At 47.1% G+C, this 14,195-nt stretch overlaps 1 protein-coding gene across 1 annotated transcript in view; it reads left to right on the top strand.

Moving 5' to 3' along the window:
• The window catches only part of THEMIS (thymocyte selection associated), a 122,510-nt gene extending 108,648 nt beyond the window's left edge, over positions 1-13,862 (top strand). The window contains 3 exon segments of the mRNA XM_054393048.1: positions 2,217-2,370; positions 13,694-13,794; positions 13,797-13,862. Of these exon segments, the coding sequence (XP_054249023.1) occupies positions 2,217-2,370; positions 13,694-13,794; positions 13,797-13,862 (321 nt within the window).
• The last annotated feature ends 333 nt before the right edge of the window (positions 13,863-14,195 follow it).

Here is a 14,195-nt window from a genome sequence, read left to right as displayed (position 1 = left end):
AGACTCCACAACCTCTCTGGGAAGCCTCTTCCAGTGCTCTGTGACTCTTACAGTAAAGAAGTTCCTCCTTGTGTTGAGATGGAACCTCCTGTGCTGCAGTTTACATCCCTTACCCCTTGTCCTATCACAGGGAGCAAGTGAGCAGAGCCTGTCCCCTCCCTCCTGACCCCCAGCCCTCAGATATTTATAAACATTTATTAAATTCCCTCTCAGTCTTCTCTTTTCCAGACTAAACAGCCCCAGGTCCCTCAGCCTCTCCTCATCAGGCAGTGCTCCAGTCCCCTAATCATCCTTGCAGCCCTCCCCTCTCCAGCAAGTCCCTGTCCCTCCCAAACTGGGGAGCCCAAAACTGAAGGCAGTACTCAAGATGAGGTCTCACCAGGGCAGAGTAGAAGGGGAGGAGAATCATAGAATCATAGAATCATAGAATCAAGAAGGCTGGAAGAGACCTCAAAGATCATCGAGTCCAACCTGTCACCCTAAACCTCATGAGTATCTAAACCATGGCACCAAGTGCCATGTCCAATCCCCTCTTGAACACCTCCAGGGATGGTGACTCCACCACCTCCCTGGGCAGCCCATTCCAATGGCCAACCACTCTCTCTGTGAAGAACTTTCTCCTCACCTCCAGCCTAAACCTCCCCTGGTGCACCTTGAGACTGTGTCCTCTTGTTCTGCTGCTGGTTGCCTGGGAGAAGAGACCAAACCCCTCCTGGCTACAACCTCCCTTCAGGTAGTTGTAGACAGCAATGAGGTCTGCCCTGAGCCTCCTCTTCTCCAGGCTAAACACCCCCAGCTCCCTCAGCCTCTCCTCATAGGGCTTGTGCTCAAGGCCTCTCCCCACCCTCGTTGCCCTTCTCTGGACATGCTCCAGCAATTCAACATCTTTCCTAAACTGAGGGGCCCAGAACTGGACACAGTACTCAAGGTGTGGCCTAACCAGTGCTGTGTACAGGGGTACAATGACCTCCCTGCTCCTGCTGGCCACACTATTCCTGATGCAGGCCAGGATGCCATTGGCTCTCTTGGCCACCTGGGCACACTGCTGGCTCATGTTCAGGTGCCTGTCAACCAGTACCCCCAGGTCCCTTTCTACCTGGCTGCTCTCCAGCCACTCTGACCCCAGCCTGTAGCTCTGCATGGGGTTGTTGTGGCCAAAGTGGAGCACCCGGCACTTGGATTTGTTGAATGCCATCCTGTTGGACTCTGCCCATCTGTCCAGCCTCTCAAGCTCCCTCTGCAGATCCCTTCTACCTTCTAACAGATCAACACCTGCTCCCAGCTTGGTGTCATCTGCAAATTTACTGATGATGGACTCAATCCCCTCATCCAGATCATCAATAAAGATATTGAACAGGATGGGGCCCAGCACTGATCCCTGGGGGACACCACTAGTGACCGCTAGAACCTCCCTGGATCTGCTGGACACACTCTTCTCAATGCCCCCCAGGATCCCAATGGCCTTCTTGGCCACAAGGGCACACTGCTGTCCCATGGAGAACTTGTTATCCACCAGGGCACCCAGGTTGCTCTCCTCAGGGCTGCTCTCCAGCAGATCACCTCCCAGCCTGTAACGGAACTCATTAAGTGAAGCATAGAATGTTTTAAGGTTGGAAGGGATCTCAGAGATCATCTAGTCCAACCTCCCTGCCTAACCTAGACTTGGCTGCTCAAGGTCTTATCCAATCTGGCCTTGGACACCCCCAGGGAGGAGATATCCACAACCCCCCCTGGGCAGCCTATTCTAGAGTCTCACCATCCTCGTGATGAAGAACTTGTTCCTAGCTCCAGTCCAATCCTACTCTCCTTCAGCTTCAAACCATACCCCCTTCTCCTGCCTCTAGACACCCTCATGAAAAGTCCCTCTGCAGCCTTCCTGCTGGATCTCTTCAGGTATTGAACAACTGATACAATAAAAGCAGTTAATCAGAAAGGCATCTGTGTCAACCAAAAGGGATACATAGATCTCTCTCCTGGGGTTTGCATGACTCTATACACCCAAAGAAAGAAAAGGAAGACTGGAGATATGTTTAAAAGGTGATTTCTTCACCCAGAGTGCCTTCTGATCATGGTATTTGGGGATTTATATGCCTGAAAGACCAAGATTATGGTAACCATGGTTGGTGAGTTTGACAAACAGGACGTTGCTCTTACCCATCCCATTGGGAGTAGCAATTTACAGGGGAAGTCACTATGGGTTTTCTGTGTAATTTCAGAATTTCTCTGCAGACACCACCAAGCGATGGTGCCCAGATCAAGCTGCTGCTGTTTCAGGATTGCAAGTTAGCTGTCCAAATGCTTTGGCACACCATGAGAATAAGAAGGAGGCAACCGGGAAGGCTGCGCTAGCGGAAACCAGAGCAGTCCAAGGTCAGTTAAACTTCATGGTTTGAGTTGTTAATGTGACAAAGCTTCATCCCAGCTCTGGTAAACAGTTTGCATACAGGGTTATCTTGAATGAATTCACTTGGAATCTGTGGCTTGGTCAAAAGCAGTGAAAAGTGAATGTTTCTGCTCTTCCTCCAGAAATGCTGTAAGGCAAACCCATCCAAGCTCTTGGCAGCAGGGTGGCATTGAACTCTTCCACTGCAGCATGAATATTCCATCATTTTTAGCAACAGGCATGGGGAAAGGATGAGCTTTCCTTTTGCTTCAGGAGGATGCTCACATATCATCTGCTATAAAAAAGCACCAATACCAACAGCTTTTCAAGGCAAGCGAGTGATTCACATTAAAGATATGAAGATGCTTTCAAGTCATATTTCTTTTTCCTGTGTTTTGAAGAGAAAAAGAATATGGAGATATGCTGGTTTGGGGCCAGACAGATCGTCTCTTGCCCCAAAAGGGACGAAAGAATGAGACTCACACAAACGGATTGGAGAGTGATGGAAAGTTTAAATGCAAAAGCAATTGGTGAAGCTACAGAAGACTACAAAGCATAGTGGCAAAGAGTATCCCAAAGCATACAGAACCCCTCACAGAATTCCCAAAGCTTCCCAATCCTCCTTCCTCCCACCTGAGGGTATACTCAAAACCCCCAGGGCTCTTTCTTCCCCCCCCCCCCCCCTCCCACTGCTAGGCAAGTCTCAGGCTGGCCAGGTCTGAGACTGCCCCCCCCTCCATTCTCCTGGCATTAGGCCTAGACAGGCCTAAGAGGCCTGAGATACACCCTCCCCCCCCGCCGGCATTACCCGATAAGAGAGGACATCTCCCATGGGAGCAGAGAGGGAAGAAAGAGGAAGAGGATGACTCTGCAGATGGCTTTATAGGGCGCAGGATTTATGGGTAGAAATACGCCGTTTCCTGTGTCCACCCCTATTGGGTGGGCACCTGGGACACCAGAGGTGTATCTCATGCAGCAGTGGCAGGGGGCACCCAGCCTAAACTGCCACAGGAGCAAATCACTTGATGGACAAGAGTTTTTAAAGTAAAGACACAGTTTGCAAATGTCACCTGCATCATGAAAAGTGTGGCCAGTAGGGCTAGGGAGGTTCTTCTCCCCCTCTGCTCTGCCCTGCTGAGACCACACCTGCAATCCTTTGTCCAGTTTTGGGCTCCCCAGTTCAAGAGAGACAGAGACGTGCTGGAGTGAATCCAATGGAGAGCCATGAGGATGCTTAGGGGACTTGAGCATCTCCCCTGTGAAGGGAGACTGAGAGCCCTGGGGCTGTTTAGTCTGGAGAAGGGAAGGCTGAGAGGGGATCTGATCAATGTCTATCAATAGCTGAGGGGTGGGTATCAAGTGGAGGGGGCCAGGCTCTTTTCAGTGGTGCACAGCAATAAGACAAGAAACAACAGGTACAAACTGGGACATAGAAGATTTCACCTCAGCATGAGGAGAAACTTCACAGTGAGGGTGGCAGAGTCCTGGAGCAGGCTGCCAGGGAGGTTGTGGAGTCTTCTTCTCTGGACACTTTCAAAACTCACCTGGATGCATTCCTGTGCAGACTATCCTGTGGGTGATCCTGCTCTGGCAGGAGGGTTGGACTGGATGATCTCTCTAGAGGTCCCTTCCAACCTCTAATGTATTGTGATACTGTGATTTCCCAAGTAATTTTGATACCTGGGTATTTTTTCTACCTCTCTTTCAAGTTTGTCCTTTTCTTGAGGGTGGGAACATAGTGAAGTTGAGAAGTTAGATGATGAGAGAGCAAATCCGAATAAAAAAATCCAATTGATTTCATTCATCTGTCAGTCACAGGTTATATCTGAAACAGGAGCACATCTCATTAATTACATCACTGGGACATTTGGAAGAGCGAAGCACAAATACTGAGCCTCCTCCCAGCACTTGTTAGCTGATGATTGAGAAGCAGAACTTCCCAGAAGGTTTCTCTTTATTATCTTGTCAGTGTGTGAGAGTCCTGCAAAAGGGCTGCTTGTCTGAAACTGCACATAGTGAAACTTCCCAATGTGACCAAAACAACCTGCACAGTGAAGAATTGCTGGGCTGTGTTGAATAGTCACTAATCCTTATAGCTGGGGAAGCTGGTTCTTTGTGGGCTGGTTTTTGGAGAGGCATTTTGATATCAGGCTGCTTGGAGAGATAATCCCAAATTTGTTATTTTGTGGCTTTCAGACATCTCCCTGCAGGCTCCATTTTGTCACTGCTTAATTAGTTTTTATGAAGGTAAATAGTGAGTCACAGAATCACAGAACGATGCGGGTAGGAAGGGACCTCTGGAGAACATCTAGGCCAAGCCCCACTGCCTGAGCAGGATTGCCCAGAGTAAATCACACAGCAACATGTCCAGGTGGGTTTGCAATGCCAACAGAGATGGAGACTCCACAGCCTCTTTGGGCAGCCTGCTCCAGGGCTCTGCTTCCCTGAAAGTTTTTCCTCATGTGTAGGTGGAACCTCCTGTGTTTCAGTTTGTGTGCATTGCCCCTTGTCCCATCACTGAGCACTACTGAAAAGAGCCTGGCCCCTTCTTCTTGGCATCCACCCTTAAGGTATTTGTAAATGCTGCTCAGGTCCCCTCTCTGCCTTCTTCAAGCTAAACAGCCCCAGGGGTCTCAGTCATCCATGCCATTAATGAAGCACTGACTGTAGCACAGCATCACCCATGTGGTTCTGTCCACCAAACCCTGACCCAGAAGCCTTCTGTGGGCCCACTTGTCCCTAAGCAGGGACAGGGTTGCCTCTGATACACTACCAGCAAAGCTTCTTCCTCCTTCTTCATGGAGCTTGCTAACTCTTGCAATTTGCAGTTCTGCACACTAGAAAACAGAGTTGGATTTTTTGCAGCTGTTCTTCATTTGGACCTTCTCTGAACTTGTTTTAGCACTGTAGTGAAATGAGACAATGTTGCTGACTGTCTCATCTGCCCTGCTTTGGGTCTGCCTGCCTTCTCTCTTCATTCATTCTGAGCCAGTAGAATTAGTCTTTTGTGCCTCCCATTAAGCCTTATTATATGGCACTGATAAACCTTTTTCCAGAGTCTCCAAAGCCATTTGTTTATTATTTGCATTTTCAGCCTACACTTCTATATTTTCTTCTTCTTTTTTTTTTTTTTTTTAAATCACAGGATCAGAGGATGTTAGGGGTTGAAAGGGACCTCCAATGATCATCAAGCCCAATGCCCCTGTCAGAGCAGGATCATAGAATCCAGCACAGGTTGCACAGGAATGCATCCAGATGGATCTTGAAAGTCTCCAGAGAAGAAGACTCCACAACCCCTCTGGGCAGCTTGTTCCAGTGCTCTGTGACCCTCACAGTGAAGAAGTTGAAGTTCCTCCTCATCTTGAGGTGGAACCTCCTTGTGTCGGTGTGAGCTGAAATTCCCCCCCCCCCCCACCAATAACCAGGCTAGCTCAGTCTGGAAGCAAATGAAAAGCTGTATTTACAAGCAGAGTCTAAAATCTACAATGAAATGCAATGAATATGTACAAATATACAAAATTCACGACATTCACAAATATATACAATCAACAGAAAAGCACAACCAAGCTCCCTTTGCTTCCCCCCAAGGGGACCCTCCCAAAGGGGCCTCTCTCTCCCAGGAGCTTCCCCCCCAGACCCCCCTGGACAGAGAAGCAGAGTTAGTTAAGCAGAAAGTTGTTAACTTAGCTGCCAAGGTCAGTGTGTTATCTTCAGCCAGAAGAGAAGAAGAAACAGCAGCCAGACAGCCCAGCAACTGCCCCCACTGCCGAACGCAGAATGTGCCGAATGCCTACTTTGTTTTGGGTAGTAGTTCTTAAACATTTCTATCTATCCAATGGAAGTGTTTAGAACAATCATTATTTTGCTTTCTTACACCCAATAGTGACTTATTTACATTCTTTCACTTTCTCTGTTCTGAACTTTGCAAGGAAAAACTAAAAAGACAGTTTCAAACCATCACACTCCTGTGCTGTAGTTTGTATCCATTGCCCCTTGTCCTATCCCAGGGTGCAACTGAGCAGAGCCTGCCCCCTCCCTCTTGACACCCACCCCTCAGCTATTGATAGACATTGATCAGACCCACTCTCAGTCTTCTCTTCTCCAGACTAACCAGCCGCAGGGCTCTCAGCGTCTCCTCATCAGGCAGTGCTCCAGTCCCTTAATCATTCTGGTAGCCCTCCCTTGGACTCTCTTAAGCAGATCCCTGTCCCTCCTGAACTGGGGAGCCCAAAACTGGGCACCATATTCCAGGTGTGGCCTCACCAGGGCAGAGTAGATTGATGCTTGCACATCTGAAGAGACAGAGATGTGGTGCCAAGGGTTAGCACCAGATTCAGTAGAGTTAGAGAATGGTTGAACTCACTGATCTTGAAGGTCTCTCCCAACCAAAGTAGTTCTTTGACAGTTGAGAAGAGAGGTTTAGCTAGGAACTTTCTCAAGTTTTGAATTATCTTCTCTTAGCTGTTCTTGCTCTGTTTCCTTTGGCTATCATTCTGTTAAGAGCTTAACCTTTGTTGTGATATCCCTTCTGTGAAAGTGTTTTCTTTTCTGCTGGTTGAGACCCAGGCACCAACCATGGCAGTAGATTGCAGGTTTAATTCTTCCTGTTTCCAGTGGGCACGTTTCTTTTGAACTGTAAGCATCCATCAGTCTCATTTTTTTTTCTCTCCCTGTTTTCCTGTTTATGGCTAATGAGCTGTGCTTTGCAGGTAGCCCTAGATGTATGGTCAAGAGTATCAGAGGAAAAATGGTGTAAGGGCTACTGAAGGCTTGGTTGTCTCTGGTCCTGCAGTTATTCACAGCACTAACTCTTCCCAGCTAGCCCTGTTCTTGATTTAAAAGCTCATTGGTCATGTCTTCTGCCTCCTTCCTCAGGAAAGTCTCAATTAGTTAATTTGAAGTTCATCCTAAACACTGCACAAGCTTAGGCTGCTCACAGATTCCAGATCAAAAATACCCCTGGTTACTGAGGGTAACAAGCCCTTGGTACCTCTGCTTAACACACACATACCTGCTGTGGCCATCAGGTCCAGGGATGTGCTTGTCCTGCTCCACTCACCACTGGTGAGGCCACACCTCAAATATTGTGCTTGGTTTTGGGCCACTCACTACAAGAAGGGCATTGAAGTGCTGGAGTGTGTCCAGAGAAGAGCAATGAAGCTGGTGAAGGGCCTTCAACACAAGTCCTCATGGCTCTCTACAACTCCCTGAAGGGAGGTTGGAGTGAGATGGGGGTTGGTCTCTATTCACATGCAGCAAGTGACAGGACAAGATGAAATGACCTCAAGGTGAAGAGGTTCAGGTTGGATATTAGGAAACATTTCTTCCCAGAAAGAGTTCTCAGGCATTGGAACAGAGTGCCCAGGGAGGTGGTGGAGTGACTATCACTGCAAGTATTTAGAAGATGTGTGGAAGAAGTGCTGAGGGCCATGGTGTGGTGGCAGTGGCTTAGCAGCAGTGGTGGGGTTGTGATCTCTAGGCGAGTGGTTGGGCTTGATTATTTCAAAGGTCTCTTCCAACCTCTTCTGATTCCATGAAAATAAAGAGGTAGTATCATAATCTTTCATTTTTTCCATGGAAATAACTTCTTGTTTCATTGCCTTGGAGTACAATTTGGTGTCTCAATTCTAGTGCAGTGTGAGTCTGAGCTGGGCAGATGGGACCTAAAGAGCAGCGGTGGATTGAACACCAACACACCCAAACCAGAGCTAAAGGGTTTTCTGAAAGATGTCTGCTAGTTGAGGCCAAAATTATTTTGGGTTAATTGAAAGAGAAGTGCAGAACTGCACAGCAGATTGGATTAGATGATGTAGCAGCTCTTGCTGGCCAGCCAAGGGATCCCCAGGAGTCCACTGTTGCGTGCAGCAAGCTTGTCTCTTCCAGGGAGTCTGCTCTGCTCTGCTAATTCACAAGATAATGGATTAGAAAATATGTCAGGACTAATAGCATAGACACACTCCTGTGGATTTTGAGTGGGAGGAGATGCACCATTCACTGACTAATCTTTAAACTTCTACTGCCACCCTCCAAAGCACCAATCTGCTTCAAATTCCTGATAAGGATGTTGAAATCTCTGCTCTGGAAACAAAGCCAAGCAGCAGTTACAGAGACAATTCCTCTTTCTTAACAAAGGCCAGATAGCTCTGAGAAAAAAAACAACATGCCCAGAACACATCTCCTACAAAGGCTGAAGGATTTGGTCTTGTTCAGCCTGGAGAAGGCACTGGGGAGACCTAATAGCAGCCTTCCAGTACCTGAAGGACAAGACCACAAGAAGGCTGCAGAGGGACTTTTTCCAAAGAGATAGGACAAGGGACAATGATTTGGAATTAAAGAAGAGGAGATTTAGATTGGGTGTTAGGAACAAGTTCTGCACCATGAGGGTGATGGAAGACTACAACAGGTTGCCCAGGGAGGTAGTTGAGGCCCCATCCCTAGAGACACTCAAGGTGAGGCTCAACAGGGCAGCCTGATCTAGTGGAGGATGTCCCTGCTGCCTGCAGGGAGGTTGAACCAGATGACCTTTGGAGGTCCTTTCCAACCCAAACTCTTCTATGACTCTCTTTTTCTTTTAGTTTTAAAGCCTCTAGTCTCTTTCCTTACAGAGTTCATGTTAATATAGATCAGATTTACTATAGATGAGATTTATTATCCTTGGTTCTAAGAAATGGAATCTTTATCCTCTCTTGCAATTAAGTCTGAACTGGCCACTAAAGATATGTTATTTTCTTATGTTTGACTGAGTTTGAATTAATTAGAAATAGTAACAATATCTGCAGGATAATAACTCTCACCAGCAATCTCCTGGATTAGTTTTGATTTAACTTTGACCTTTATTCAAAGTGGAATTTCTAAAATATCACCTAAAAAAAAAATTCCTTCTTTTTCTTGCTTATTGTTAGGTTTCTGGGTAGTCTGAAAGGGAAAAGTGTTTATGTTGATTTTATTTATCACTGTCAGGGCATTTTAGGGAAGATATTTCTGACTGATTCAAGAAGTCAGTGGGCTGGAGCAAAGGGGAAAAAAAACAACAAAACAAAACAGAATGAGTCTTCTGGTTGCAATTTAGGATAAACACATAACACCTACTAAATTTGACATTGAAGGTGGTTTAAGTAGTTCCTGCCCCTGTGCTGTAGCTTTCTGTCCCATCAGCTAGGACAACACATTTGGTTATGGGGCCATGCTCTAAACCAAATATTAAATGAATTTTCAGAGACTCACAGAATGATGAAATTGCCTTGGCTGGAAAAAAACTTTAAGATCATCAAGTCCAACCATTCTCTGACTCTACCAAGTCTGCTGCTAACCCATGTCCCTCTGCCTCTTTGAAACACCGCCAGGGATGGGGATCCAACCACCTCCCCCCAACCCTGGGCAGCCTGTGCCAGGCTTTGAGAACCCTTTCAGTGAAGCAGTTTCTTCTAAGGTCCAACCTAAACCTCCTCTGATGCAGCTTGAGGACATTTCCTCTAGTCCTGTTCCTTGCTTCTTGTTTTGAAGGAGGGCAGAATAGAAAATCATGACCATGAAATCTGTGGGAGGGAAAAAAACAACAACCAAAACCCAAACCAACCAACCAACCAAAAAACAAAACAAACAAACAACCACCAAAACCCACCCAAAAAATCCCAAAAAATCACCAAAAAACCCCCAAAAAGCAACAGATATGTTCTAAGGGAAAAAAAAAAAAAACAACAACAACAAAGTCCTGCCAGCTTGAGGATACAAATGAAATAAATGGAAAGTTTTAGTCTGCAGAGAACTATCCTTCTACTCCAAAAGCAAATGTAATTATACAAATTGTTCCAGGAAGAGCAGAATTAATGAAATTTGCTTTAATAAGCATTCAGGTCTGTTGTCCCCTACTGCTCCTCTCCCCCTTCACTGATAATAAGCAAAACTCTCCTTATGGCACTGCTTCCAAATGGAAAAGAGCAGGTCTGGAGCGATGTGTGTGCGGAGTGGCCAGGCAATCTGCAGCCTCTGATGCCTGCTGCTGCCTGCTGCCAAGTGCAGGATGCAGCAGCTGCGTTCTGCACACTTGCCTTGCAGAGGAGGGACTCACAGTAGCACAGTGTCACAGTACATTAGAGGTTGGAAAAGACCTCCAGATATCTTTCTGTCCAACCACCCCCCGCCAAAGCAGGATCACCCAGGGTAGTCTGCACAGGAATGCATCCAGGTGGGGTTTGAAAGTCTCCAGAGAAGGAGACTCCACAACCTCCCCCCATGGGCAGCCTGCTCCAGGGCTCTGTCACCCTCACACCAAAGAAGTTTCTCCTCATGTTGAGGTGAAATCTTCTCTGTTCAAGTTTGTATCCATTGTTCCTTGTCTTATTAGTGCACACCACCCAAAAGAGCCTGGCCCCCTCCACTTGACACCCAGCCCTCAGCTATTGATAGACATTGATCAGATCCCCTCTCAGTCTTCTCTTCTCCAGACTAATCAGCCCCAGGGCTCTCAGTCTCTCTTCACAGGGGAGATGCTGAAGTCCCCTAAGCATCCTCATGGCTCTCTGTTGAACTCTCTCCAGCAGGTCTCTGTCTCTCTTGAACTGGGGAGCCCAAAACTGGACACAGGACTGCAGGTGTGGTCTCAGCAGGGCAGAGTAGAGAGGTAGAAGAACCTCCCTAGCCCTACTGGCCACACTTTTCATGATGCAGGTGACATTTGCAAACTGTGGCTTTAAAAACTCTTGTCCATCAAGTGATTTGCTCCACATTCTTTTTCTCTACAAAACACAGGAAAAAGAAACATGACTTGAAAACATCTTCATAAAGAAGTTTCTTCTCACGTTGAGGTGAAATCTTCTCTGTCCAAGCTTGAACCTGTTGTTTCTTGTCTTATTACTGTGCACCACTGAAAAGAGCCTGGCCCCCTCCACTTGACCCCCACCCCTCAGATATTTATACACACTCCTTCAAGCCTCGCTTGTGTAACCACACTAAGACTTCTGCTCCCTTTTCAAATCTGCCTGCAAATGGCAAAAAAACAAAGCAAAACAAAACAAAACAAAAAAAAAAGCACCAAACAAAAAACCCCAAACCCACTTTTAAAATTGCTGAAGAGAATGGCAGCTGGATGGATGGCACAATGACATAAGCCTTGCTTCCTGAGCAGGCTGGGCTGGCACATCTGATTTGGTAATTCAACGTTGAGGCTAATGGATTGTTTTTCCAACAGGGAAGCAAATTGCATTGGTTTCACTGTTCAGAGTCCCCCTGGGATTGTTCAGCTTGTCCCATTCCTTGCTTAATGCTTTATTGAAGTGTAAATTTATACATTTCAGAAGGCATCCTGCACAGGTTTGGGACTGGGGACAGCTGTGATTTAGTCTGGCCTGATGACATTAATTTCCTTTCTCCTTGAGCTGTCTTGCTTTGAAATGTGTCATTTAGACTGCCTGTGTTTGGGAGAGAAGGAAGTCCTGCTCTGCCATCCCTGAGCAATCTCTGTTTTAGATCCATATTAACAAGTCTAAGCACACAAACCATATTTCCCTTGCTGAATCACAGGGATTAGCTGCTGCTTTCAGTGCCTTTTAGTCATTAGTTTACTTTTATTGATACCAAACACAACCAACTTGCAAATGAACTCCCAACCTGGAAATGCTTCTTAATAACAGAAGAGTGGCCACATGTGTGAGATCTCCATTAAATTTCTCATCATGGCTTTGGGGTTTTTGATGCTTAGATCTGGAAATACTTTGCTAATTTACTTGCCTAAAAAGTATCAGGAGGACTTGAAGGTAAATTGGTCTGTGATAAAGTGTGTGGCCAGCCAGCTGTTTGATTAACTTAATGGTTATTTCTGGCTTTAAAAAAAAAAAAATCTATGCAGGAGAGGATAAATACTCCATGATTCTTTCCAGAATCATAGAATCATAGAATCAATGAGGTTGGAAGAGACCTCCAAGATCATCCAGTCCAACCTCTCACCCAGCCCTATCCAATCAACCAGACCACGGCACCAAGTGCTTCACCCAGGCTTCTCTTGAACATCTCCAGGGATGGTGACGCCACCACCTCCCTGGGCAGCACATCCCAATGAGCAATCTCTCTCTCTGTGAAGAACTTCCTCCTAACAGCCAGCCTATACCTCCACTGGCACAACTTGAGACTGTGTCCTCTTGTTCTGTCAGTGGGTGTCTGGGAGAAGAGACCAACCTCCATCTAGCTACAACCTCCCTTCAGGTAGTTGTAGACAGTAATGAGGTCTGCCCTGAGCCTCCTCTTCTCCAGGCTAAACACCCCCAGCTCCCTCAGCCTCTCCTCACAGGGCTGTGCTCCAGACCCCTCCCCAGCCTTGTTGGACACGTTCCAGTACCTCAACATCTCTCTTGAACTGAGGAGCCCAGAACTGGACACAGGACTCAAGGTGTGGCCTGAGCAGTGCTGAGTACAGGGGAAGAATAACCTCCCTTGTCCTGCTAGCCACACTATTCCTGATGCAGGCCAGGATGCCATTGGCTCTCCTGGCTGCCTGGGCACACTGCTGGCTCATGTTCAGCCTACTATCAACCAGCACCCCCAGGTCCCTCTCTCTCTAGCTGCTCTCCAGCCACTCTGTCCCCAGCCTATAGGGCTGCTTGGGGTTGTTGTGGCCAACAAGAAATTGTACCAGTCCAGTTCTGGGCCCCCCAATACAAGAAGAACATTGAACTGTTGGAGAGGGTCCAGAGAAGGGCACAAAGATGATCAGAGTGCTGGAGCACTTTCCCTATGGGGACAGGGTGGGAGAGTTGGGGTTGTTCAGCCTGGAGAAGAGAAGGCTCCAGGGAGACCCTAAAGCAACCTTCCAGTATCTGAAGGGGGCTACAGGAGAGCTGGGGGGGGACTTTTGACAATGGCTGGGAGTGACAGGACAAGGGACAATGGCTTTGAGCTGGGAGAAGGGAGATTGAGACTGGAGATGAGGAAGAAATTCTTTCCAGTGAGGGTGGGGAGACACTGGAACAGGTTGCCCAGGGAGGCTGTGGATGCTGCATCCCTGGAGGATCAAGGCCAGGTTGGATGAGACCTTGAGCAACCTGGACTGGTGGGAGTCTCTGCCCATGGCAGGGGGTTGGAACTGGATGATCTTGAAGGTCCTTTCCAACCCAAACCATTCAATGATTCTATGATTTAAGATCTCTGTGAACATGAGAAAAGTGAAAACATTGCTTGCTTTGGTTTTGGCTTTTGTGGTTGTCTGCCTGAATTGAACAATCTTTTCAGGACAGAGGCAGAATCTCCCATTTCCTTACACTTATTTGGGTTTGTTTGTGGTTTGTTTTTTTTTTTTTTGGTGTTTTGTTAATTGCTCAGATCTAACAAGTAAGGCACTTGCAAATTGTGAAGCAGGAAATGAATATGAAGAAGAGCACGACTACGAATATGTGGATGAACACATCATTGAAAATATACGAAAATACGAAAAGCATTTCAAGACAGCAGCATTAGAAATCAGCACCTGCTCTCTGAAGGGAGAAGGTGAGTGTCACCTCTGATCACTTATGGATGCAAATTAGTGTGGGCAGTAGTCTTCTGCCTCTCTGCATTGCCCTGCTGAGACCACACCTGCAATACTGTGTCCAGTTTGGGGTTCCCCAGTTCAAGAGAGAGAGAGACCTGCTGAAGAGATTCCAATGGAGAGCCATGAGGATGCTTAGGGGACTTGAGCATCTCCCCTGTGAAGGGAGACTGAGAGCCCTGGGGCTGTTTAGTCTGGAGAAGAGAAGACTGAGAGGGGACCTGATCAATGTCTATCAATAGCTGAGGGCTGGGTGTCAAGTGGAGGGGGCCAGGCTCTTTTGGGTGGTGTGCACTA

This window comes from Indicator indicator, chromosome 27, assembly GCF_027791375.1.
Source record: "Indicator indicator isolate 239-I01 chromosome 27, UM_Iind_1.1, whole genome shotgun sequence".
Classification (NCBI taxonomy): Eukaryota; Metazoa; Chordata; class Aves; order Piciformes; family Indicatoridae; genus Indicator; species Indicator indicator.
Note: the sequence above shows the minus strand (reverse complement) of the source record. Positions and strands in the feature narration are given on the sequence as shown.